The sequence below is a fragment of the Lissotriton vulgaris genome, chromosome 3_1 (assembly GCF_964263255.1).
Source record: "Lissotriton vulgaris chromosome 3_1, aLisVul1.2, whole genome shotgun sequence".
Lineage (NCBI taxonomy): Eukaryota > Metazoa > Chordata > Amphibia > Caudata > Salamandridae > Lissotriton > Lissotriton vulgaris.
Genome location: NC_141689.1, coordinates 1,815,765,516 through 1,815,792,229, shown reverse-complemented (window position 1 = coordinate 1,815,792,229; position 26,714 = coordinate 1,815,765,516). Strand labels below are relative to the sequence as shown.

At 52.0% G+C, this 26,714-nt stretch overlaps 1 protein-coding gene across 2 annotated transcripts in view; it reads left to right on the top strand.

Moving 5' to 3' along the window:
- Positions 1 to 26,714, top strand: part of ZNF827 (zinc finger protein 827) — a 578,049-nt gene that overhangs the window by 312,631 nt on the left and 238,704 nt on the right. For both annotated transcript variants that reach the window (XM_086962262.1, XM_086962263.1), the window contains exon 4: positions 26,132 to 26,615. In XM_086962262.1, the coding sequence (XP_086818388.1) occupies positions 26,132 to 26,615 (484 nt within the window). The remainder of the gene's footprint in view (positions 1 to 26,131; positions 26,616 to 26,714) is intronic.

Sequence of the window (26,714 nt, the reverse complement as noted above, 5' to 3'; positions counted from 1 at the left end):
CCCTCACACTGTGCACCCTCACACCCTGCGCACCCTCACACCCTGCGCACCCTCACACTCTGCACCCTCACACTCTGCACCCTCACACACTCTGCAATGGAACATACACTCCAAATACCACTCAGTGCCACATAACACTCTATATATCTATCACCCTCACTCTATCTATCGCATCACCATAGCATCACTCAGCACCACCACAGCATCACTCAGGGGCACCACAACATCACTCAGCGCCACCACAGCATCAATCTGTGCAACCATTCAACAACAACTGGTTCAAATATGTTCTCTCAATGTTTTCAAGCTTTATTACAAATGTCACAAAAAGCTGTTAATATTTCACTTCTGTTCTTGGATTTTCGTCACAATGAAATACAATGAACATAATCTTCACAAAAGTTATTTACAAAAGCATTTGCCATTATAAATTACAATAACTTTTATTTAAGTATTAATTATTAAAAAAATAAGCAATTTTTATTTGTAATATTTAATACATCTAAGTCACGTAAATAAATTCAACACATATTGCATTATAAATGCTATAGGTGTCACATTTGCGAAAGTTAAAACTATTGGCATTGTAAATGACGAAGCTATTAATTTTTCTATTTTCAAAACCAAAACATAAATAAAAAATGTGTCAATTACAATACCAATAGCTCAAACTTTCCTAATGCGAGACCTATTCCATTGCAAATGCTTGTTTGCTCATGCCATTGGCTGCAGTGAACTCGCAATTATTTGCAGGATGAAGAACTAACAGAAAGGGGTATGTGAATACTCTCAAACATATGAGTTGGAGAGTGTTACCACTCAATATCAAGGTAAACCTCCTTTCCACTCGTAAGGATGCGCACAAGTTACAGCATAAACCGCTACTCTCTGCTTATTAAGTTCACTGGCTGACAACCAGACATTCCTATGGTGTCTCGAAACAATTATTTCTGCCTCAGGAATGCCTTAGGCCAAAATTACAGTGAGCGCAACAGAGTAACATGGCATGTTATCACTCAAGTAATATATTTGGAATCTCCTCCTGGTTTTAGTCTGAGTACACATAGGAATGTCATTACCGGAAAGGATTGTCATTTTCTGAATCTCTAGACAGGCCAGCACACCTCTGAAAAATAATATTCTTATTAATGATAATGAAAAGTCCTGAATTATCGCATTGTGCTACCTACTAATTTGGGAATACACATTCATTCTTAGGAGAGAGCAAGTCGCAGTGAGGAAAAGAGGTTACAACATGTTTCCATTCTTGTATCTAGTCAGACCCATATTTTATTGTTCAAAAAGTTGTTGCTTTCCTGGATACTGCAAACCCTTATTAAAATGACTAAAAAGGCCACCTATTTCTCACATATTTGTCTGAGTAGCAGGAAGGGTCCGGTGCACAAATAAAATACCCAGAAGTGCAGTGCTTTGAAACAAAAATAATTGCCTCGATTCTGACATACTCTATAGCTGGAAAGATTCATCTTCACCCTATTCACAGACAGCATTGTCTTTCTAAACATCTCCACTCGTCCATTATTGGGTCAGTACAGAACTTTTACATGTATGGAGGAGATTAACCATGGGAAGTTCCTGACCAGAGAGGCAGGAATCTGTACTACAGAATTTGCTCAAAAAACTGTGTTAAAATAAAAGTTTGTTTGTCTAACTGATGTCCTCACAACTTATCTTCCCTGTGAAATATTATGAGCACATCCAGCTCCTCTACAGCACACACCATGGGATATTGATAACTTTACTGTGAGTGACAGCATTCTGTCTTTTACAAGGAGCACATACGAACACAAAGTAGTTTCCTTCAGTGTACATTTCTGACTTTCATGAAATTCACATAAAGTACTCATGGGAAACTGCAAGTGTCACAGAATCCCTGCAGTACTTACATACATAAGTAGAGAATTGCATATTCAAAAATGTACGTGCATACATTTCTGCATGTGAAAATTTGTAAGACAAAGTGCCTTTGTGGTATTTACCATATGTTTTTTGATCATTTCTCGGGATGGGACAATACTTTCTCTTTGGAAGATCTCTGCTTGCCTCTACAACTCTATCTATTTGGGGTTGTTCTATTCCAACTCCTACACCTAAAACAAATCTGCCCATACCCTTGTGTTCAGAAATCTGTGAGCGTTTCCGGATGGAAGGTACATGAGTATGAATGTGGTTCCCCTACAAACCTGCTAGCTCGTAGGTGTTCACCAGTTTTAGAATCCTGTGAACCAGTAATCTGAGGTATCTGTAGAGAGCCACTCGGGCTCTCCACTACAATGTTTCACTTTCCCCCACGCACGCACGCACAACCCCGGGGCGGGCTCGCGCCGGGGTATAAATAAACGGGCGGAAGTCCGCTCGTGGTCTTTCCAGCCAACTATCATCTAGTGTCCGTGTATAATTATTAGCAGAGTTGTGTGAGCACGTGGTAGGCCCCACTTACCACTTTACATTGGCGACGAGGCGGTCGTATGCCACGCGTGCCCTCCGCCTCCTGCACGTCCTGCTGTGTGTGCTCAGCCGCTCCGGCACGCGGCGCCCTGTGGTCGAGACCCGCCCACGCGTCACCCGTGAGGGTGCGCCTTCAGCCGGCGGGACTCGTGGTGCCAGGGCGCTGCCTTCGCTTCCTGCGGGTGAGTGACTCTTCTGCCCCGCCTGCGCGCGCTCACCGCGCCCCCGCATCTCGCCGGCCGGCGAGAAGAAGAGCGTCACCGGCTACACCACGTGGTCGCGGCCCGGAGCAGGCCCGCCTCCTCTTCTCTTCATCTGGAGACTCCGGGGAGACGCCTCCGCTGCGTGTGCGCGCTGGGCTCTGCGCTGCTCTCCCTCTCCCCCGGCACACTCTGGCCCTGCCCAACAAAACAAGCATTGGCAGCCACAATTCTGGCCTACCTCAGGCACTACATTTCGGCCCGCTCCTGCCTCTGAAGAGGGATATTTGCGAGGCCTGCAGCCCCGTGGTCAAGGCACCTAACGAAGAGAGGGGAGGACACTAGAGACTGTCACTGCACCCAGGGGTACCAGCGAGCAACGGTCCCCGGGCGCCCTACTTTGTGCACCTCCACGACCCCGGAAAGCACCATATACCCTCGCCAACAGCGTCACCATGAACCAGGACGCCGGCGCAGTACAAGATGGCGCTGTCCAGCCACCGCCACCTGCGATTCCCCCTCAGGCCAACGCCCCGGCGGGGAACCAAGCACCTGCTGGGCCCACTACTCCTGCACAGCCTGCCCACCTGCACGCCGGCGCAGCGCCCATCCCGCCGTTCAGCGAAACGTCGGATCCAGCCACTGCCGCCCTCCGATGGAGAGCGTGGGTCGGGCGCCTCAATCTGTACTTCAAGGGAACGAGAGAAACTGATGGGACGGTGAAAAGGTCTCTACTCATCCTCTATGGGGGACAAGAAATCTACGACCTATTCGAGTCACTCCCGAACACCGGTGCGGAGGACGACTACGACGCCGCGGTTGCGGCCCTAAACGCCCACTTTGACCCACAGCTAAACAACGACTTCGAGAAATTCAAGTTTAAGCGCGCATGGCAGACTGAATCTGAATCCGTCGACATGTATTATGCGCGGCTCCGTCGACTCGCAAGCACATGCCCGTTCACTGAACCCAGGGAAGAAATAAGGGATCAAATAATCGTCGGATGCAAGTCGAAGCTGCTAAGAAAATTGATCCTCAGACAACCAGGGATTTCGCTCAACGAGATCCTCGGCCTGGCCAGATCGCATGAACTGTCGGATGCAAGGGCCGAAGAGATGGAGGTAGCTTTGCGCACTCCAGTCATTGCTCCAACGGCAGCGCGGTCCCCGACCATCAAGGAAGAGCGTGTGGACGCCATTCACAGGCGGTTCCCGCCGGCAAGGCAGCGACAAGGACCTCCACGGACCAACCGCTGTGGGTATTGCGGAGAAGATCACCCGACCACTGCCACGTGCAGCGCAAGAGGCAAGACGTGCCTCAAGTGTGGGCGCCTCAACCATTTTGCCGCCGTCTGCCGAGGAGGCAAATTCAAGTCAGCAGGACCACGTGCTCGTGCGGTGACGCAGCGGATCCATCAGCTATCGCTCGACCAGGAGCGACCCCCGCCGGACACCGAAGCACAAGACCGTCGGCCCAGGTACGAGGACGATGAAGATGACGAGGTATACATCGTCTCTTATGTCAGCCGGGCCTCCACAAAGCGAAGGCCGCCGCCCATGTGCTCCATCACCGTGGACGGGACGAATGTCAACGCGTTGATTGATACCGGAGCGTCTGTCAACGTCATGGACTCGGAGCAATACGACAGCATGTCCCCGAAGCCGACGCTGGCACCATCCACGGCAAGAATATACACTTACGGAAGCACGGAACCGCTCCCCCTCAGAGGGGTTATACAAACCACAGTCGTCAATGGGGAATACTCCACCGAGACCAAGTTCCATATCACCGAAGGCAAGAAAGGCACCCTCCTGAGTTGTCACACCGCAGAAGATCTCGGCCTGGTATTCTTCGCCAACCAGGTGCATCAAGCACACGCGGATTTCATGCTCAAAGACTTCCCAGAACTGTTTAAAGGACTCGGCAAGCTCAAAGGGCGAAAGTTCAAACTTCACATAGACCCCACTGTGAGGCCCGTCGCACTCAGGCACAGGCGGGTGCCCTTCAACCTCCGGCCACAAGTAGAGGAAGAGCTGCGGAAGCTTGAAGAGCTGGGGGTGATTGAGAAAGTGTCGGGACCTACACCCTGGGTCTCCCCGTTGGTCGTCGCCCCCAAGCCAAAGCAACCAGGAGCCATTCGCCTATGTGTGGATATGAGGCTCCCGAACACGGCCGTAAAACGTGAGAGGCACATCACCCCCACCATGGAAGACATCATAGCAGACCTCAACGGGGCAAAGTGGTTTTCGAAGCTGGACCTTAATTCCGGATATCACCAGCTAGAGCTGGAGCCAGCCAGTCGATACATTACCACCTTTTCGACGCACGTGGGGCTGCGTCGCTACACAAGGCTCAGCTTCGGTGTATCCTCGGCAGCCGAGGTTTTCCAAAACGCTATCCGTGAGGTGCTGTCAGGACTGACGGGCGTCATCAACCTGAGCGATGACATCCTTGTCTATTCTTCAACCCTAGAAGAGCATCACACCAACCTGAGGGCGACCCTGCAGAGGCTTGCCGACAGCGGGTTGACCTTGCATCGGGCCAAATGTGCCTTCTACCAGGAAGCAGTGGACTTCTTCGGCTACACATTTACCAGGGAAGGCCTCAAGGTAGATCCAAAGAAAGCGGAGGCGATCAAAGCGGCCAGCACACCTCGAAACCCAACGGAAGTGCGCAGCTTCTTGGGCATGGCCACGTACTGCGGCCGGTTCATCCCGAACCTGGCTGCCATCGCGGAACCTCTCAGGGCTCTCACCCGCACCGATCAGAAGTGGGACTGGACCTCGGCCGCAAACAAAGCGTTCCACAACGTCAAAGCTGGTCTTCTGGAGAATACCACCATGGCCTACTTTCAACCAAGGCGGAAAACCGAACTAATTGTGGACGCCAGTCCCGTGGGGCTCGGAGCCGTCCTCTTGCAGGAGTACGGTCCGGAAGAATGGAGACCAGTCGCCTATGCCAGCAAGGCGCTGACAGACACGGAAACCAGATACGCACAGATAGAAAGGGAGGCCCTGGCAATCAAGTGGGCCTGCCAACACTTTCATCTCTACCTCTGTGGACAGGAATTCACCGTGGTCACAGACCATAAGCCTCTCCTACCCCTTTTTGCAGGAACCTCAAGACTAGCTCCTCCACGGATCGAGCGTTGGGCCGTCCAGCTACAGGGCTATAGCTTCAAAGTGGTGTTCCGGCCTGGGGCTCACAATCCCGCCGACTACTTGTCAAGACACCCGGACGTTGCCTCGCACCTGCCACCCACCGAGGACGGAGAGGAAGTAGAAGAGATCGTGCACATGATCACGCAGGCTGCGTGTCCCGACAACATGACCCTCAAGGAGATCGGAGAAGCCACGGCGGGAGATGAAACCCTCACGAGAGTCCGCCGAGCCCTGGAGGAGAACCAATGGGCCCGCTTCCTTGAAGGCGCCGCAAGCCTCCGTCCAGAGGTCAGCCATGCAAGACAGCAGCTATGGCACATTCGCAGTGAGCTCAGCGTGGGAGAAGAAGGAGTGATCCTGCGAGGACACCTCCTCGTCATGCCGGAAAGCCTCCAACAGCGCGCATTGAGCCTAGCTCACGTGGGACACCAAGGCATGGCGAAGACGAAAGCGCGCCTACGAAGCAAGGTGTGGTTTCCAGCGATGGACACCCAAGTAGAGGCAATGATAAGGTCCTGCCATGCGTGCACGATCACCGGAGGCGAACCACTTCCAGCCCCCGTAATCACGGAAGATGCGCCCCGGGCTCCATGGACCCAACTAAGCATTGACTTTGGCAGCTTCCCGGACGGGAGACAGATGTTGGTGCTGGTAGATTCCTTCTCAAAGTTCCCCATCGTGGAAGTCATAGCATCCACCGCTTTCCCACACGTCAGAAAGGTGCTAAACCGAGTGTTCGCAACCATGGGACTCCCCGAGGAGATTAAGTCAGACAATGGACCTCCCTTTCAGGGTCGAGAATTCCAATCGTACCTGGAATCTCTCCGAATCACTCACAGGAAGATCACTCCGTTATGGCCTCAAGCCAACGGAGAAGTAGAGAGGTTGATGCGGACAATAAACCGAGCCCTTCGGATAGCGGTGGACAATGGCGAAGATCTGGAGGTAGCACTGGATCTGTTTCTAGGGGCCTATCGGCAAACGCCGCACTCGACGACAAAGTGCGCCCCAGCTCACGTACTGTTTAAACGGGCCCCCAGAGACGGCATACCCACGGTGAGTGCCTGGATGCCGGCCGAGAGAGATGCAGATGCCACACAAGCAAGGAGACGAACCACCAACGCCAAAGCAAGTCTGCATCGCCACGCCAAGGAGCCGGGAATCCGAGAAGGGGATGCAGTGGTCGTCAAGGATCGTTACCCAGGATGGAAGTTCCGAACACCGTTTGAACCAGAGGTGTGGAGAGTTGAAAGAGTTCAAGGGACAATGGTCACAGCCAGGAGAAACGGACAAACCGTCACACGAAACGTCTCATGTTTCCGAAAGGCAACAGAAGCAGCCGTTGGGCACCAGCAAACGGAGGAAGAAGAGCTGGTGATGGAAGATGCAAGCTGCCCCAGGTCCCCTAGTCCTCTGCCAGGACCGACACGCGGAGAGAGTCAACCAAGGCCAGTGCCTCCCGGCCTCGGCGCCGAGCAGAGTCAGCCAAGGACCTCGGACGTGAGCGAAGATCCCAGAGCAACCCCGGCCGGGGCTGCCGAACCATCAGGGGTCCGGAGTCGTCGCTACGGTCTGAGGCCCAATCCGGTGCCGAGCCAACGGCTGAGGGACTTTGCATGGACATCTCCGTGAAGTCCTAAAAGAACTAAAATAAAGGAGGGATGTAGAGAGCCACTCGGGCTCTCCACTACAATGTTTCACTTTCCCCCACGCACGCACGCACAACCCAGGGGCGGGCTCGCGCCGGGGTATAAATAAACGGGCGGAAGTCCGCTCGTGGTCTTTCCAGCCAACTATCATCTAGTGTCCGTGTATAATTATTAGCAGAGTTGTGTGAGCACGTGGTAGGCCCCACTTACCACTTTACAGTATCCTCAATAGTGGCTCATCCAGGACATCGCTTAGGACTACAAGCAGCTTTATGAATCCGCCCGTATGGTTAACTGTAGTAAAAGAAGCTGGGATATGGACCGATCCCTCATCCTTAGCTCTTATATAGTTGTATGTGTATCAGTCCTAACCAAGTAAGACTGCCCAGCTGTGTATTACAGCTTCTACGATACCAATAAGGCCTTTGTTAGCAAACTTATTTTTACTAGTTCATCACATTGTATTTCTGTTGTGTTTTATATTGTTTAGTCTATGAATACCCAAAAATTTAACAGGTTTTTTGGCGTTCACAACCTTTGCAGGTGCAATATCCACTACTTGGAATTGGAATTAAATCAACCCATGCTCTCTTTATACCGTGCATGAGGACAGCTAAATGATAGTTGTATTGTAATGTTCAGTATAAAGGCAATCAGACGACCCACTTTACAAAGGGTTGAAACCTGCCAATCTGCTCCCTTAGAAATATTTATATGTATGGATCATAATGTAAATTTTTGTGGGATATTACTGGCATAGATTTCTACGGTTACATATGTGTGTAAGCCATGCTCATACAAAGTCAAAGTCAAAGTCAAAAGATTTATATAGCGCGCTACATACCCTTAGGGTCTCAAGGCGCTTGAGGGGGGGGTGGGGAATTACTTGTCGAATATCCAAGTTTTAAGTTGCTTTCTGAATGCTAGGTGGTTCTGAGTGAGGCGAAGATGAGTAGGAAGAGAGTTCCAAGTTTTAGCTGCCAGGTAGGAGAAGGATCTGCCTCCCATGGTGGTTTTGTTGATGCAAGGTACAGTGGCGAGAGCTTGGTTGGAGGATCGTAACTGACGGGGGGGGTGTAGAAGGATAGTCGTGTGTTGAGGCATTCAGGTCCAAGTTCTTAAAGTGCTTTGTGTGCGTGGGTTAGGAGGCGGAAAGTAATCCTCTTATTTACGGGGAGCCAGTGGAGGTTTTTCAGGTGTTCAGAGATGTGTTCTTTACGCGGGATGTCTAGTATGAGCCTGGCTGAAGCGTTCTGGATGCGTTGGAGTTTTTTCTGGAGTTTTGCGGTGGTACCGGCGTAGAGGGTGTTTCCGTAGTCCAGGCGGCTAGTGACCAGTGCGTGGGTGACCGTTTTTCGAGTTTCGGTGGGGATCCAGCGGAATGTTTTTTTGAGCATGCGAAGAATGTTGAAACAAGATGATGAAACGGCATTGACTTGTCTGGTCATCGAGAGTGAGGAGTCCAGGATGACGCCCAGGTTCCGTGCGTGGTCTGTCGGGATGGGTGCTTTTCCAAGGGCCTCTGGCCACCAAGAGTCGTCCCAGGCAGAAGGGGAGGTGCCTAAGATGAGGACTTCTGTTTTGTCGGAGTTCAGTTTCAGACGGCTGTGCTTCATCCACTCGGCTACTTCTTTCATTCCTTCGTGTAAGTTGGTTTTGGCGGTGTTAGGGTCTTTGGTGAGTGAGAGGATCAATTGAGTGTCATCAGCGTAGGAGATGATATTGAGGTTGTGTTGGCGAGCGATGGTCGCAAGGGGGCTCATGTAAACGTTGAAGAGGGTGGAGCTGAGAGAAGATCCTTGTGGCACGCCACAAATTACTTCAGTGGCCTCTGACTTGAACGGTGGGAGGCGGACTCTCTGGGTTCTTCCGGTGAGGAACGAGGTGATCCATTCCAGTGCTTTTCCTTGGATTCCGACGTTACTGAGGCGATGTAGAAGGGTGCTGTGGCAGACTGAGTCGAAGGCAGCGGAGAGGTCGAGGAGGATGAGGGCGACTGTGTCTCCGTTGTCCAGTAGAGTTCGAATGTCGTCAGTTGCAGCGATGAGTGCGGTCTCAGTGCTGTGTTTGGCTCGGAAGCCGGACTGTGAGGAGTCAAGGGATTTGTTGGTTTCGAGGAAGGTGGCGAGCTGGTTGTTGACAGCTTTCTCTAAGACTTTGGCCGGGAATGGAAGAAGCGAGATGGGGCGGTAGTTTTTGAGTTCGGTGGGGTCAGTTTTTTCAGAAGGGCGCTGAGTTCTGCGTGTTTCCAGCTTTCCGGGAAGGTGGCGGAGTTGAGGGAACAGTTGATGACATCTCGGAGGTGTGGTGCTATGATGGAGTCTGCTTTGTTGAAGATGTGATGAGGGCATGGGTCAGTTGGGGATCCTGAGTGGATGGAGTTCATGAGGCGGATGGTGTCCTCAGTGGAGATTGGGTTCCAGTCGTTGAGGATGTTCAGTGGGGGTGAAGGTCCTGCAGAAGGTTGGGTGGGTTGGTCTCTGGGTCGGTTGTCGAAGCTGTTGTGGATGTCTGCGATTTTGTTGTGGAAGAAGGAAGCTAGGGAGTCGCAGAGGGCTTGGGAAGGGGTGATGTCGTTGGAGTTGGCTGATGGGTTGGTGAATTCTTTGACGATGTTGAATAGTTCCTTGCTGTTGTGGGCGTTGTTGTTTAGTCGGTCTTGGAATGCGGCTTTCTTGGCAGATCGGATTAGTTGGTGGTGTATGCGGGTGGCGTTTTTGAAGGCGTCCCTGGTGCTGGAGTTAGGGTCTTTTTTCCAGGCCTTCTCGAGGGAGCGACAGAGTTTCTTCGATTTCTTAAGATCATCGTTGAACCAGGAGGCGTTTTTGCTGCCTGGTTTGCTTTGACGTTTTTTCAGTGGGGCTAGGATGTCGGCGCTGTTGGATATCCATTGGGTGAGGTTAGTGGCTGCTTGGTCGGGGTTTGAGGAGTGGACAGGAGGGTTTTGAAGAAGCGATGAGGAGATCTGGTTGATGGTGATTTTGTTCCAGTTTCTTCGCATGGTGGGTTGAGGATGGTTGTAGATTGTGGACTTATTGTATGTGAAGTGAACGCAGCTGTGGTCCGTCCAGTGAAGAGCTGTGGTGTGATTGAAGGAGACATGTTTGCTGGAAGTGAAGATAGGGTCTAGTGTGTGGCCAGCAATGTGGGTGGGGGTAGTGACCAGTTGTTTGAGTCCGAGGTTGGCAAAATTGTCCAGAAGGGTGGTGGTGCTGCTGTCGTTGCTCTTTTCCAGGTGGAAATTGAGGTCTCCCAATAGAATGTAGTCCTCGGAGGGGAGGGCGTGTGGGGTGATAAAGTCAGTGATGTCGTCACTGAATTGTGCACGGGGTCCTGGACGCCGGTAGAGGAGGGTGCCTCTGAGTGTGGTTTTGGGGTCGATGTGGATCTGGAAGTGGAGGTGTTCGGCGTTGACGAGGTTGGCGTCAGAGCTGGTTGAGATGCGGATGGAGTTCTTATGGACGATAGCGATGCCTCCTCCTGTTTGGTCGGTGCGGTCCTTACGGATGATCTTGTATCCTTCCGGGATGGCAATGGTGATGTCTGGGGCTGAGGAGGCGTTCATCCATGTTTCTGTTAGGAAGGCGACGTCTGGTGAGATGGTGTCGAGTAGGTTCCAGAGGTCGATGGCGTGTCTGTGGACCGAGCGGGTGTTGAGCAGGATGCATTTTAGGTGGTTGGTGTCAGGTCTCTGATTGGTGTTGGTAGATGAGGATCTGGATTTGGTGCCGTCGAACTTGCAGGAGTTGCAAGAGAAGGGTCCATGTGTGAGTCCAGGTGCGGCTTGGACGCAGTTGGGTGAGCAGCCGGGGTTCAGGGCTAGGAGGGTGGAGGCGTCGTAAGTAATGTGGGAGGGCTGGGCAATGCGAGGGCCAGGGGGTCTGGCGCTGGGCGCGGTCCGGGCGCGGACGGGCGAAGACGGGCTTACCTTTGGCGCACCTTCGGCGTGGCCGTAGCGCGTGGACGCTGCGCGTGGAACCATCTGACTAACATAGGTGGTGGAGGGGGCGGAGCGTGGGAGGGTCAGCTGGGAGGCGGGGACGTGGAGGCGGGCAAGGGGAAAAGCACAACAGCAAGATGGTGGGGTAGCTAGAAAGTGAAACCGGGAGGGCGCAATGCAAGCCTGATAATGTCGAATGCACAGAACTACCAGCGTGCTCACTAAGTGAATTCCGGTGAGAGCGCTTACCAGTTAAAACAAGCTGCCTAAAATCAAAGCACTTACAAGTTAAAAAGCGCTGCCTGAAATTAATGCACTTACAAGTTAAAAAGCGCTGCCTGAAATTAATGCACTTACAAGTTAAAAAGCGCTGCCTGAAATTAATGCACAGATCGATATGAAAAGTCGGAGCAACGATACCAGACTCTGCAGGCGAGTCACAAGGCTAACGAGATTCAGCTGTGGGCTGTGGGCGCTGCACTGTGCTGGAATCAGGAAGCGAGGGGAGCGGCCGTTCAGGACGATGTCCAGGCGGTCACAATCAGTCCTGGGAGGTGGAGAGCCCTCTATCCGTGGGTGGGAGGGTCAGCTGGGAGGCGGGGACGTGGAGGCGGGCCAGGGGAAAAGCACAACAGCAAGATGGTGGGGTAGCTAGAAAGTGAAACCGGGAGGGCGCAATGCAAGCCTGATAATGTCGAATGCACAGAACTACCAGCGTGCTCACTAAGTGAATTCCGGTGAGAGCGCTTACCAGTTAAAACAAGCTGCCTAAAATCAAAGCACTTACAAGTTAAAAAGCGCTGCCTGAAATTAATGCACTTACAAGTTAAAAAGCGCTGCCTGAAATTAATGCACTTACAAGTTAAAAAGCGCTGCCTGAAATTAATGCACAGATCGATATGAAAAGTCGGTGCAACGATACCAGACTCTGCAGGCGAGTCACAAGGCTAACGAGATTCAGCTGTGGGCTGTGGGCGCTGCACTGTAAATTCTGCACGCTTAAATGTGATGCAAACGTGCATTTACTTATTTAATTTAATTTATTTTCACCAGGCAGAAAATGTGCATTTACATCTTTAATTTATTTCCACCAGGCAGATTAGTTTCCCTGTTATACACTTCTTCCCATGTATTCCCAAAGAATTTGCGTCTTTGCCTCGCAAATGCAGACAGTAGAATGGCACTTATTCCTGCCTTTCATCGGATTAAATGTGTATTCAATTTTCTTTGTTGATTCCAAACACCTTTATTTGGTTTTATGCAAAGGAAACAAAAAAGAAACAGTAATGCACAATACACAGTGGAGTAGCCAGGTGTATGGTAAAGGGAACTAATTGCGGTCAACAGAGATACATGACAGTTACAGCATCAACAATCCAATATAGCATGACAGGTCTAGTACATTTAGTAAAAAAGCATTGACTAGCCATGGGCTGGTACATCACGCACAGGCCAGCCCACAAAATACATACCACAGTGATCAGTAATGTGAGGACAACCACGGTAGCGCACGCCTCCCACCCACTCATGGTCATACGGTGCGGGGATCCCTCAGCATCTACGTATAAAGACATATTACCAATCAAGGATGGATGGTGCCACGATACCCCCAACCCCCGACTACCTCAGTCCCTGCCAGTCAGCCAGCTACGTCGCCGTGTGTATAAGTGTGCCTCATTTGTGTCAGGGGGAGGATGGTCTCTCTCTCGTCACCCCAGGGAGCATGCAGCGCACAGGCAATAGGAGTGCATCATGTCAAAAAGCGGAGCATAGTGCTCACCCATGCAAGCGTCATCCCTACCGAGGTGCAGTCACTGGAGCCAATGTGTATGTTTACCCCCCGCTGACCTGTTATTCTAGGATATCGGGAGGGCTAGGAAGGCGTGTATCGTGAGTAACATCACAGGACTTGCAAGTACCCCAGAGTCCCCAGCAGCCCTCCAGCAGTAAGCCTACCACCATAGTCTGGGCAGGGGGGGCTGAGTTCCCACCCCTCGGTCGGCATGTAATATGGTGAGTGTACTACGCAACAGCCACACGCTCAGGGGGCAGGCAACGGATCTTCATCCCCAGAGGAGTCACTGTGAGCCATCTGGGACAGCCAGTAAACCTGTAAAGGGGACCAAAAATCACTGGGTCTACAGCGGGCGGGGAGCAATTCCGCATAGATGCCATGTTGGTCTTGGCAGTACGTGAGGTCATCTAGCCAGTCCTTAAACTTCGGTGCCCTGCCCCTCCCCCATCTGCAGGCGATCCACCTCTTAGCTAGCAGCAAAGCAATATTAACAAACCTCCGATCCGCCTTGGGCACATCCTTGGTATACCCCAGCAACATCACCACCGGGTCCAGAGGGAGGGGGCCAGCAATCATGACTTGGAGAGCAGTATGTACCTGCGCCCAGTATGCCTGAATCGCTCCACACTCCCAGGCCAAATGAAGGAATCCCGCACCTTCCGCGCGGCAACGCGCACACCTGTCGTCCTCTGAGAGGTGAAACTGCAGCTTCTGAACCGGAGTGTAATAATATCTCTGTACAAACTTGTAATGGATAATTTTCAATCGACAGCTGGAGGATATGTCAGCTGTGACCGAGCAGCAATACTTCCACTGCTCGTCAGTGAGGCCAACAGGCAGTTCAGAGTCCCAGGCAACCCGTACCCTTGACAGAGCCGGCGGCCGCTGCCCACGGATGGCAGCATACAGTTTGGATACCAGGTGCCTGCCATCCGACACCAGCAGCACATGCAAAGGCAGAACCGTCCCCGGCTCATCCGGGAAGCTGGGGAGTATGTCCCGCATTCCCTGACGCAGCCTAATATAATAGAACACCTCCATCGGTGTCGGCACTAAACACCTGATCTTTGGTGCGGAACAAACCATCCTGGAACAAGTCACCCCACGTGGTAATGTGTACTCGTTTGCCCATGGACCGAAACCCAGTTTCCAGCAATAGCGACAGCTTTGGGTGGTACGCAAGAGGCATTGCCGGTGAATAAAGCATGGGCGCTCCAAGCAGTTTAGTCACTCTCCTCCAAGAGTCCACAGTGCAGGTAACAGTGGTAGCGGGTGTCTCGACATCGCCAACCTGACCCAGTAGCATGCCCTTGAGCGGGAGTGGATGTACTATCCAATCCTCGGCAGCAACCTGCGGCATAAAAGGGGCGGGGCTAACCCAGTGAAACGCATGCTGCGCCTGAGCACTGAGATAATACACTTCTAGATCAGGGACATCGAATCCGCCCCTGTCATATGGCTGCGTTAGGACATTCCAGCTAAGGCGCGGTTGCTTGCCACCCCAGAAGAGGCGAAGCAGCTCGGTGCGGAGCCTCTTAAAAAAATTGTTTCCTGGGTAGTAGGGGACGTTCTGGAATAGGTATAGGAAACGCGGTAGGATGACCATTTTTATCAGTGAGGCTCTGCCTGCCATCGACAGCGGGAGGGCCAACCAGCGGGTCACATTGTCAGTCAATTGCGAGATAGCCACTCCGTAATTCAACCGAATCGTGTCCTCCTTATTGAGCGATACCTCAATGCCCAGGTATATCAGGTCAGAGCCACACCATTCCAACGGGTAATCCAATGGAAATTGGGTAACTGCGGCCGTGAGGGGGAAGAACTGCGACTTCTGCCAATTAATGTGCACTCCGGATATGCCGTCAAACACTATAAATTCTCGCAGAAGTGGGTTAAGGTGTTGTTGTGGGTGCCGCACGTACAATGTAACATCATACGCATAAAGGGAAATTCCAATCTGCCGTTGGTTACAGTTAAAGGCGCTGGCCTTATGTAATTGCCAGCTCCTGCAAGCCAGTGGCTCGATTGCCAAGGCGAAGAGTAGGGGCGACAGGGGGCAGCCCTGCCTAGTACCTCTCGTGATAGGCAATTGAGCAGATAACACCCCATTAATGACGACCCTAGCGACTGGAGAGGTGTAGAGCAGTTTTACCCAGGCAATAAATATCCGAGGGAACCCCATTCTGCCTAAGATAGCCATGAGGTAGCCCCACTCGACGGAATCGAACGCTTTGGTGGCGTCCAGGAACACAGCAGCGACTGGTAGCATAGGCGCTATGGTGGGTATAAGGGAGAACAGCGTACGAAGGTTATGCGATGTGGCTCGTCCTGGAACAAACCCAGATTGATCCGGCAGCACCAGTGTAGTCATGAGCAGGGACAGCCTGGTCGCCAACACTTTAGCAAGTATTTTTGCGTCGCAATTGAGCAGCGAGAGGGGTCTATAGGTGTCAGGCTCAACCGGGTTTTTCCCTGGCTTCAGAAGTGAGGTTATCGCTACCTCCCTCATTAAGCCCGGCAGTATCCCCACCTCCAGCGATTCTTCAAAGACTTCCTTCAGCACCGGTGCCATGATGTCGATGTAGCACTTATAGAATTCGGCTGGAAGGCCGTCCAGCCCCGCAGCTTTGCCATTGCTGAGGGACATAATCGCGTCCCTGATCTCATCCAGTTCAAAAGGACATCCTAGGAATGCCCTATCACCGTCACTCAGCCAGCAGAGTGCTATGTCATCCAGGAAATTCCCGAAGTCCACCTCGCTTTCCTGCTGTGTGGAATACAACCGTCGATAGTGCTGCAGGAAGGTGTCCTGGATACTCTTAGTGTCCTGATAGGACCCACCTTTGCCATCAGTGATTTCTAATATGTGGGTGGCATGGCGCTGGTGTCTAGTGAGTGCCGCGAGCACCTTTCCTGGCCGGTCCCCCTCACAATAGCGCCTAGCCGTCCAATACTTGCCACGGAACTTCACCTCTCTAGCTGCCTTCTCCTCAAAGGACGAAAGCTTGGCCCTGAATACCTCCGCCAAGTCAGGGCGAGGATTTCTGACCATCTCCGCCTCCAGCGCTTTAAGCTCCAATTCAAGTTTAGACAACGTGCGCACTATGGCCCTGAGTATACCACAGCTCTTAGAGATCGTGACGCCCCTGACAGTCACTTTAAAGGCCTCCCAGATCGTTTCCACCTTATCGACCGACCCCTTGTTTCTAGGGAAGAATGCCTCAATCTCCTCACCAAGTTCGTGTTTAAAAACAGGGTCAAGCAGGGCAGAGGGGAAGAGCCGCCACGGCGGCCGCACCCTGGCATATCCAGGCATTTCCAACACAGCCAGTACGGGGCAGTGGTCTGAGTGAGTACGAGGCAGATGTTGCACCCGAACTACACCCCCAGCCAGTCCTCGCGAGATGAAGCAGTAGTCAATCCTCGCCCATGAGCGTGCGTGCATCGTGAAATGCGTGCCCTCCCTAGTCACTGGGTGTGTGTGTCTCCAGCTATCCAATAGGCCTGCCTCCGACAGTATACCCTGAAGAGCGTCCCGAGCCTTCATGTTGTATTGTCCACTACCATCTGACCTATCTGCCCCAGGATCCAATGAGAGGTTGAAGTCCCCCCCCATATTAAGTGTGTATCTTCCACCTCCAGTACATGACCCCACAATGCGAGGAAGAAACCGGGTGTGTCGATATTGGGTGCATAACAATTCACAAGCATGACCACATCAGTGCCCAATCTGCCCCAAAGGATCACATACCTCCCCTCAGTGTCCTCCCTCGCGCCCAACTTCTGGAAAGGAAGCCCCTTATTAATCAGAATAGCCGTACCCCTCGAGTAAGTGGAATACGAGGAAAACTCCCTCACAGCAGCCCATCTACTTGCAAACTTAGGAATAGTACGTGGGTTTAGGTGGGTTTCCTGAAGCATTGCGATCTGTACATGATGCCTATCCAAATATGCAAGTACATTTCTGCATTTCCGGGGGTCATTAAGGCCCCGAACATTCCAGGACACGAGTGAGACATTACTCAAGGCGACATCACCCATGCTCATCATCACATCCCTGAAAAAAACCCATGGTCAGTGCACCAGCCCTCCTCGGAGCGTACCAATGACAAGTCTCTGTGCTGATTGGAATCTTCGCATTGCCCATCCACTGATTCTCGCGCACACTCCGTACTTGATCTCTGCATACATGCCATGAACATCTCCCGCAAAACTGCCCCTAGGGCCAACAACGCACACCCCCACAGTCATACACCCCCCCGCCCCTCTCGTGCAACACCTCAACCCCCGCTCAACAAGACCTCCCCCCTCCCACTGAAGCAACCCAAACTTGCCAGTATCACATCCCCCCTCCCCACCCCGATCCCCGCCCTCAACAACCATAGAAAAACTGTGTGGGGAATCCCCTTCCGGGGGCATCAGAGGTACACACCAATACACCCCTACAATCCCCTCCCGCCCCGCACAGATCATACGGAAACAGTCAGAGAAGGGGGGGTGGTGCCTGGTATATATCACCCCTGCAGGTCAGTGCCTGTCCAATATATCACCGTCTCTCGCGGCATCCCCCCCTGTTGGAGCAGATGCCAGTCAGGCCAGGTGAGCCATCCATGCATCCGCCACTGCGTACACCTCCCCCAACCCTACCACCATCCTGGACATTCCAGTACAAACCTCAACCCTGGAGTACAGCATACGACCTGTCCGCCAGTCCACAGCCAGTTCACACAATGATGATACTGCAATCCAGTTCCGTAACCCAGGTCAGAACAACCAGGGCCAAGACAGGTCGAAGGATCCAAACCGAATGCCAGTTCTACAACAGGAGGTCAACCAACCAGCAACAAAGAGGCAACCTCAGTCTGCAGCTCGCTCCTCTGGGTCTCCGTCCGCATCCCCATTTTCCGCGTTTCGTCTGTCTCTCCTGGCAGCTCGGAGTTTCTTGATGTAGTCCTCCACCTGCTGCGGATTGATGAAAAAATGTTGTTTGCCCTGATGGGTCACCCTAAGTCGTGCCGGGTATAGGAGGGCGTAATCCACCTGCATGTCCCTTAACTTTTTCTTCACAACCAGGAACTTTTTCCGCTGCTCCTGCACCAGCGGCGTAAAATCCGGGTACACCGAAAAGGGCACTCCATCGCAAGACAAGTTGTGATTCGTCCGTGCTGCTCGTAGTGCTGCGTCGCGGTCTCGGTAGTTAAGCAACCGGGCGATGATAGGCCGCGGCTGCGCCCCTGGCTTGGGCACTGGACCCAGGGAGCGGTGCGCCCTTTCGACGATAAATTGACCAGAGAAGGCCTCTCTGCCCACCGCAGCGACCAGGATTTTCTCTACGTATTCCTCCATGCGCCCAGTGTTGGTGGATTCCGATACACCCGTTACGCGAATGTTATTGCGCCTACTTCTCGCCTCCAACTCCTCATTCTTTGCCGCTATTACTCGCAGTATGTTGTCCATTCTGGAGAGGCGCGCGTCGTGAGAAGCAGACGAGATCCTCCGAGGCAGAAATGCGTCTCTCCGCTTCCGTCAAGCGTTCTTCATGAACCTCCAGCTTCTGTACGACCCCATCCATCCTGGAGGACAGGCGGTCCACCTTGTCCACTATCGTGGCGAAGCCCTGTCTCATCTCTTCCAGCATTACGCGCATCTCAGGGGCCATGGACGTGGAAGGGGGCTCAGTGCCCGGTGGGTCATGGGCACCACCAGCGCCAGTCGTGCCACGCAGCTGCTTCTTGGGCGGCGCAGGCTCAAAAGAGAGTTTAGGCTGCTTGTTGTCGTTCTTCCCCATTGCGCTCCGCCTGTAGGGGCCTGAGGCGCCCAGCGAGAGGCGATCAGTGTGGCGCTCACTGCCCTTCGCCAATCCTCTGTGCATTTGCGCCCCCTGGGCAGTGGTCGCGTCGTTGGCAGCGTCTTCTGCGCGAGGAGCAGGGCAGCAGTGTCAGAATGTCTCCCCCACCTCGATGTGCCCCAGCTCCGGTGACCAGGACCAGCCGCCACTGCCCACGAGGGGGGTCGGAGTTCCAGCCGGTCACGTTGTGTGGGTGGCGGGTAGTAACGCGCCGGCGAGAAGCAGGCAAGGCCCGCGCTCAAAGTGCCCTGGGGGGCGGTGTGGGGGGTAGGGGGGGGAGGCCCAGCGCGTCTCCACCGGGCAGCAACGTCCACAGTATGGTCTCAGTCCGTGGCCCCCATAGGTCCCAAGATACTCCCCGACCCTCAGTGTCCAGAAGCAGCGAGCCCAGAGCAGGATCAGGGGCACCGCCGGCAATCCGCAGTCAGAGGCCGGGGTTCCGGACAAGCACTCCCCGGCCCAGGCGGTAGCACACGGCGCTCTCCGCACTCCCAGCAGGGCGTAGGTCCGCCGACCAGCACCACCGCACGGTGCCGCGGCCAGAGGAGGGGGAAGACTCACCGCCGCCGCCGACCTCCGAGGTCCGGCAGGTCCCGCACCTCCCGGGCCGATCTCTCCAATTCCGAGGCCTACCTGCCTCGTGGCAAGCCCCGACCTCGCGTGGCGCCGCACGCAGACTCTCGCGCCTCCTCTCCCCAGCGATGTGTCCCGGCCAGAGTCTTCGGTCGGCTAAGTTCGGCGCCGATGCTCGGATCGTCCCCAAAATCGGACTGGAGCTGCAGGGCAGAAAGGCTCACACTCGGCGAGAGTTTCAGGCATAGATCCGCAGGCAAACAGGATAAAATGAGGATAAAGCTGACCAGGCAGCCAGAGCCTCACTAAAGTGCGCCCATTAGCTCGTGCGCCCTCTAGCGCCCCCCCGAAGTAAAACAAAATATAACCCCAGGGGATTCTGAATTTCCAGGTGTAATGTATTGTATAATCGCCAGGAACAATCACCCACGAGACACGAAGTGGTGTGTGTAAACTTATTAATTTATTCATAAGAAGCGGGAGAGCGCCGAGCGTCCGGCGTCCTCCGATATATTTTGTTTTCTGCGCGCATGCGCAGACGCTCTCAAAATGGCGTCCTCGCGCGCTACGTTGTGACGTAGCACGCGAGAACTAGAGCGCAAATCTACATATCTCCCTCTTTTATTAAAGAACAGAAAAATTTGTCCTTAAGGTCCCACGGGATGGTAGCTTTCCCCTAGTTCAAAGTCTCAGAAGCGGTTGGGCCTCACTACCACTCTGCCTGCTCGTGTGCATCTTACCGGAGTGGAAAGGGCTTCCCCGGTGCAGTTCTCTGCAGGGCTCTCCATCTTGTCTCTCAGGGTCCCCAGCTCTTCTCTCCTCGGGGTCACACTCTCCCCTCCATGTTGTTCCTCCCTCTCAGGCATTTCCTGGTCTCCAGACTCCTCACAGCTTCCTTCCGCACCCAGGTCCTCTTCTTCTGCAGGGGTACTTACCTCATTCTCTCCTTGTCTTTGGTCTTGTTGTGTCCTCTCGTTCTCCTCCGGGGACCATCGTATGATCTTGTTGCATTTTGACATGCGGTCTTGGGACCACAAATTCCCGTCACTGCTCTATCGTACACTTCTTTCACTTGTATTGGGGGACTGTATTTGCTGTCTCCTTTTCTTCTTAGTACCGCTAATTTGACTCTCACCCATTCCCCTCTCTCAAGAGCTGTTTCCTTCACATTTCTCCTCTGATTGTAGTGCTCGGTATATATCCTCTGGGCCTTCTCTAGGTTGTGCTGCACCAACGCAGGGTACCACTTGCTAGTGATTGTCATTTCACTCCAGGCTAAGTTGTCCTTGGTGTCTTCCTCTCAGGATTTGGAAAGGGCTATACCCTGTGCTGGTGGGGGTGATACGGTAGGCCCACATCATACTTTGGACTTCTTTCTCCAATCCTTTCCCATCGTGATGGCTGCTTGGAAGGACCCCATTATGTCTCTATTGAACCGCTCCACCTGTCCATTACTCAACGGATGGTATACGGAAGTGTGTTTGGTTTTGATTCCGTTCCTCTCCGCGTACTTGTACCACTTCTCCGAGGTGACTTGCGGTCCATTGTCGCTCATAATAGTTCTTGGGATACCTTCCCTGAGGAAGACGAAGTTAGGAACCTAAGCACCGTCTCAGCGTCCATCTCTTCCTGCATGTGCACCTCTGGCCATTTCGAGTACTTGTCGACGAGGACGAACAGATATTTAGGGGTTGCTTGGGTGTCAAGCACGGGTCTCAGAATGTCTACAGGCACTTCTTCCCAGGGGTTACTCGGTTGGGCAAACTTCCCCAAGGCCGGTCTTAAGGGTTTCAGAGTTTTGACCGCTCTTTGGCATTGACCATATTCCCTCATGTGTCTTTCCACTTGGATGTCCAGTCCTGGCCACCAGTACATTTGCTTCTCCCTCATCTTGGTTTTTACGATTCCTAGATGTCCTTCATGCAATAGCGCTAAAAGGTGAGGGACAAGCGTTGTTGGGGGGACTACTTTATCTGTACAGAAATATTCCGTTGTTACCCACTGACAGCTCCTCTCTGACTTCATAGAATTTCCGGAGAGCTTCTCGCAAACGTTTCTTCTCTGGCCATCCCTGTATTATGCACTCCTTGACGTCGCAGATGTCCTTGTCTTCTTCATAGGCTTGGGTCCACTCTTGTTTGCTTATCACCCTTCCGTGTCTTCCTTCACTGCTACCATCTCCTCATTTTCTGCAGATGGGTTGGGAACTCCTTCCATAGCTGAAGCTCTACTGAGGTAGTCTGCCACTTTTTTTTCGTGTCCCCGGTATGTACTCCACATCATACCTGTATTCGAGCAATTTCAACGTCATCTTGGCAATGCGTGGCATGGCACTCGCATGCCCACTCGAGGTGAGCAATTTCACCAACGGCTTGTGGTCTGTCTTGAGTTGGAATCTCGTGCCCCATAGGAATTGGCAGAACTTCCCCATGGCCCAACCCACCACCAGCCTCTCCTTCTCGATCACACTAAACTTCTGTTCTGTGGGCGATAGGGATCTGGAGGCGAAACTGAGGGTCTCAATCGTCCCATCTTTCCTCTCCTGCATGAGGACCGATCCCAGTCCTTTCTCGCTGGCATCCGTTGTTAATATCGACTGTCCAGGGGGTCGTATCCTTGTAGTGGTGCGGTTCGACTATTGTCATTCTTTAAGGCCTCAAATTCTTTTTGCGTCTCTTCTGTCCACTTGAACACCGTTTTGTCCCTTATCAGCTGCCTCAGGTGGTGCATCTTGGTGGCAAAGTGTTGCACAAATTTACTATAATATTCGGCCATCCCTAGGAAGGATCTCACATCTTCTTTGTTGGTTGGGGCCATGGCATCGCAGATTGCTTTCACATTTGCTCGTTTAGGCGTGATGCTGTGTCCTCCTATCTCATGTCCCAAGTAGGTGACCAACGTCATCCCTAGTCGACACTTCTCCCATTCTGCTGTCAGGCCATTATTCTCTAGCACTCGAAGCACCTTGTCTAGCTTCTTATCGTGATCCTTCCGGTCTGTCCCCATCACCAGTATAGGATGTATGACGTTACAACGCATACTTTTACCACGCATACCATTACAACGCGGTATTTACAACGCATACCATTACAACGCATAGGGCTTTGGGGTGCTTGATAGTGAATAGTTTAATTTACTATTCCAACTCCAGTCCCCGTGGACACTAGGGAAGGTGTTGGATAGTAAATTAAACTTATTCCCTATCCTAGAGCGCCCCCCCAGCGCAATGCGTTGTAATGGATTGCGTTGTAATGACTGCGTTGTAATGGTAGTGCGTGGTAAAAGATTTGTTGTAAAGGTTGTATCCCCAGTATATCGTCCTGGAAGTACTGGATACTCTCGATGTCCTTGAAGAGGCGGTGCATTAGTTTCTGGAACATCGCGGCTGCCAAAGCAAGGCCGAAGGACATTCTGCGGAATTGATAGCATCCGAAGGGTATTATGAAGGATGTCAGTTTCCGGCTTGTAGGATGTAGATCTATCTGGTGATAGGCGGAAGTGAGGTCAATGGTGGAGAACCACTTTATCCCTTTCGTCTTGGCCAGCATTTCTTCTATGCGAGGCAATGGGAATTTTTCCACGATTAGGCACTTGTTCAGTTCTCGAAGGTCTACACATAGACAGACCTTGCCATTAGGTTTCATCGCTACCACCAACGGTGCCAGCCACTCCGAGCTGTCTATTGGCTCGATTATTCTATTTTCTTCTAATCTGCGCAGTTCCTGCTGTACTGCTTCCCTTACGGCTAGGGGCATGTTCCTGACCTTGTGGGATACCGGCTTGGAGTTTTCTTTGAGTACGATCTTATGTGTGAACTTCTCTAGCTTGCCGACCTTCCGGCCAAACACTTTCTGGAAGTCGCCCTTCATCTTCTGCAGGTCTGGCCAGCTCTCTGGGGCTGTCATCAGCACTTGCGTGTCCCCCCCTGGGTCCAATTTGATCCCCAGATCACCTTGGTCCATCCATCCTAAGACGGATGGGCCTTTCTCAGCTACATACAATTTGCACTCCGCACTCCTTCCTCTGAATTCGAGGTTTAGAGTCATGTATCCGACCATAGGAATGGGTTTGCCTGTGTACGACACCAGTCGTATATCAGGTGGTTCTAATCTTGGTCCCAAGCTGGGCCTGAATTCTTCATTCCACACTGCTCTTTGGACAATGGTGTACGTTGATCCCGAGTCTACCACAAGCCTGATTTTCACTCCTCCTATCACCATGTCGCATTGTGGTTTGCGGGAACGCTTACAGTCAATGCCCAGCACTTGTTCTTCCACGCATAGTACATTGTCTTCCTCGTCCAGTTCTTCTTCTTCCTCATTTTAATCCTGTGTCACGTACTTCACTATGGGTCTCTTCATTTTTCGGCGACATATCTTCTCGTTGTGACCTACTATGCCGCAGAACATGCATTTTGCTCTGAACGCTGAACAATGTTTGACCTCGGCTGCATGGGTCTGGCTTCCGCACCTGTAGCACGTGGTCTTGCTTTCTTTGTTCTGCTTCCATGTTTGTCCTGGTTTCCCCATCCACTTGTTTGGCCCCTTTCCTTCCGTCGTCATGTCTTTACTCCTTCCCGGTGGCTCTGCATCATCCACCTTGTTCACCATGGTCCTCTGGACAGTCTCTCTTTTAGACGCGTCGGCACACCGTTTCGACAACTCTGCCTCTTTTACCATGGCTATTACTTCCTTAAGTGATGCGTCTTCGTTTACCCACAATTTGTCTTGTACTGTCTTGTTGGTGGCGTGCATGACTATTTGATCTTTTATGAATTCGTCGTGCAGGGCCCCATACTTGCATGTTACTGCCAACTTCCTCAACGCAGCGACGTAGTCATCTATGGATTTGCCGGCATGTTTCTTCTGCTGGAAATTGTAACGGTCGATAGAAACGCACACCGCGGGACGGTAGTGGTTGTCGAGATCTTCTATGGCATGCTTAAATACATCGTCGTCTGCATTTGGTCTGGGTGTGGGCACCAGGTTCTGAAAGACCCTTATACCTTCCGGGCCTAGGTTGTGCAGGAGTATCCTTCTCTTCCTCGCGCTAGGGAAGTCCTCCCCATTTTTGTCTTCTAGGGCTTCAATATAGTTCTTGAAGTACTCTCTCCAGTCCTCCCACTTCATTTGAGGTTCTCCAGGCTTCGGCAAAAACGTGATCTGCGCCGAGAGTGAAGACGCATGCGCGCTCACTGTGGCGCGTCTTTCTGGTTCCGCCCCTGGACCTCTCGGGCTACCTGGCGCGTTCACGCTCTTGCCTCGTGCTTGGTTCGGTCGGGGCTCTCCTGCTCCCCCTTCTCTGCGTCCTGCTAGCTCCGCCAGGGCCTCTGTGGATTGTCGCTATTCTCTCGCCGTACCTTCTACTGCTTTGTGCCTCTGCTTCTGGGCCTTGACGTGTGGGTGACTTTTTCCCCCTTACTGCACGCTTCTGCCACGCTCCCCCGCCGTTCTGTATAGCTGTGGTGGTTGCCCTCCTTCCTGCAGCTCCTCGTGGTGGGCCTCTGACTGGGGCTACGCCTTCCTGTACTGTAGTTTTCCTGTGCTGTAGCTGGGTTCTTCTGGTCTCCCTTGCCACTCTTTTTTTTTGTGTGTAGGCCTCCAAACCCTCGTCGCCACTGTAATGTATTGTATAATCGCCAGGAACAATCACCCACGAGACACGAAGTGGTGTGTGTAAACTTATTAATGTATTCATAAGAAGCCGGAGAGCGCCGAGCGTCCGGCGTCCTCCGATATATTTCGTTTTCTGCGCGCATGCGCAGACGATCTCAAAATGGCCTCCTCGCGCACTACGTCGTGACGTAGCACGCGAGAACTAGAGCGCGACTCTACACCAGGCACTTACCAGTTTGTGAATGTTTGCAAAATACCACTTGTGCCTGCCCAAAAAATACCCACATTAACACGCCTTTCTCCTGCATATCCGAAAGCGGAAAATCCATCACGCTGGCCGATTTTCTATGTGTGAACATACACTTCCAACAATTTCAGTTCTGAGAGTCAGGAATATGCTTTTTTGTTAACTATCTGAGTGACGTTTTAAAAAGTTGTCAGTTTCGGGTTCACACTATAGAGCCTTTGGAAGCGCAGGATCCAGAATGTTTGAGGCATGCAGAAATACGCATCAACAGTGACATAAAACATTTTCATGACAAAGAAAACTCAATTTTTTCTGTCCAGTTTTAATGTAATTTAAATACGCTTTGTGTTGTTGCAAACTATTGTTTCATGTTCCTAGTTGCAGTAGTTTCGTTCATCTAGAACGTAAAATGTCTAATATTTACTTATGCGGCTCCTAATCAGGAGAATTAATATTTCGACAAGCTACGAAAAATAAAAATTGTCATTGGTTGTGAAATGTAACTCATGCTGGGAGTTGGATAACCTGTGCCTAAGGCTAATTTTTTCAAAAGATGCTGTGCTGTATTTCATAAGAGTGTATGATGCCATTTAGCCCACCTGGTTTGATTGTTCTCCCTTTCACCTGTCTTCAGGTTCACCAGCACCAGGATAGGGGCGAGACCTTCCAGTGCCAACTCTGCCCTTTCACCTCCTCCCGCCATTTTAGCCTGAAACTCCACATGCGTTGCCATCAGCACTTCCTAAAGACAGAAGTCCAGGTTAAGGAAGAGATCACAGAAGGAGAGATCCAGGAATCACAGATGGATGATGAAGAGGGACTTCAGGATAGAGAAACAGAGTCGCCGGGATCTGCTTCGACAGGTCGAAGGACATTGCTTCCTCAGGTGGCAGTTCATGGGAGTGCCCCCATGCCCCAACTAACTATCAAAGAGGAGCCCAAGGAGGAGGTCATTTCTTCACCTTTGCCCTTTACTTTGGGTGGCATGGAAAGACTAAAGTGCAAAGCTAACAAGTTAAATTCGAAAGACAAACTGGACTATGTCACCAACACATCCTCACTGTTCAGTCAAGACATCTCCGTCAAGATGGCCTCCGATTTTCTGATGAAGCTTTCAGGTAACAAGCCTGTTTATTTATTTTATTTATTTATAAAGTTTTATATAGCGCGAACTTGATCCCGAAGGATATCAGAGTGCTTTACAATTTGAGGCAAAG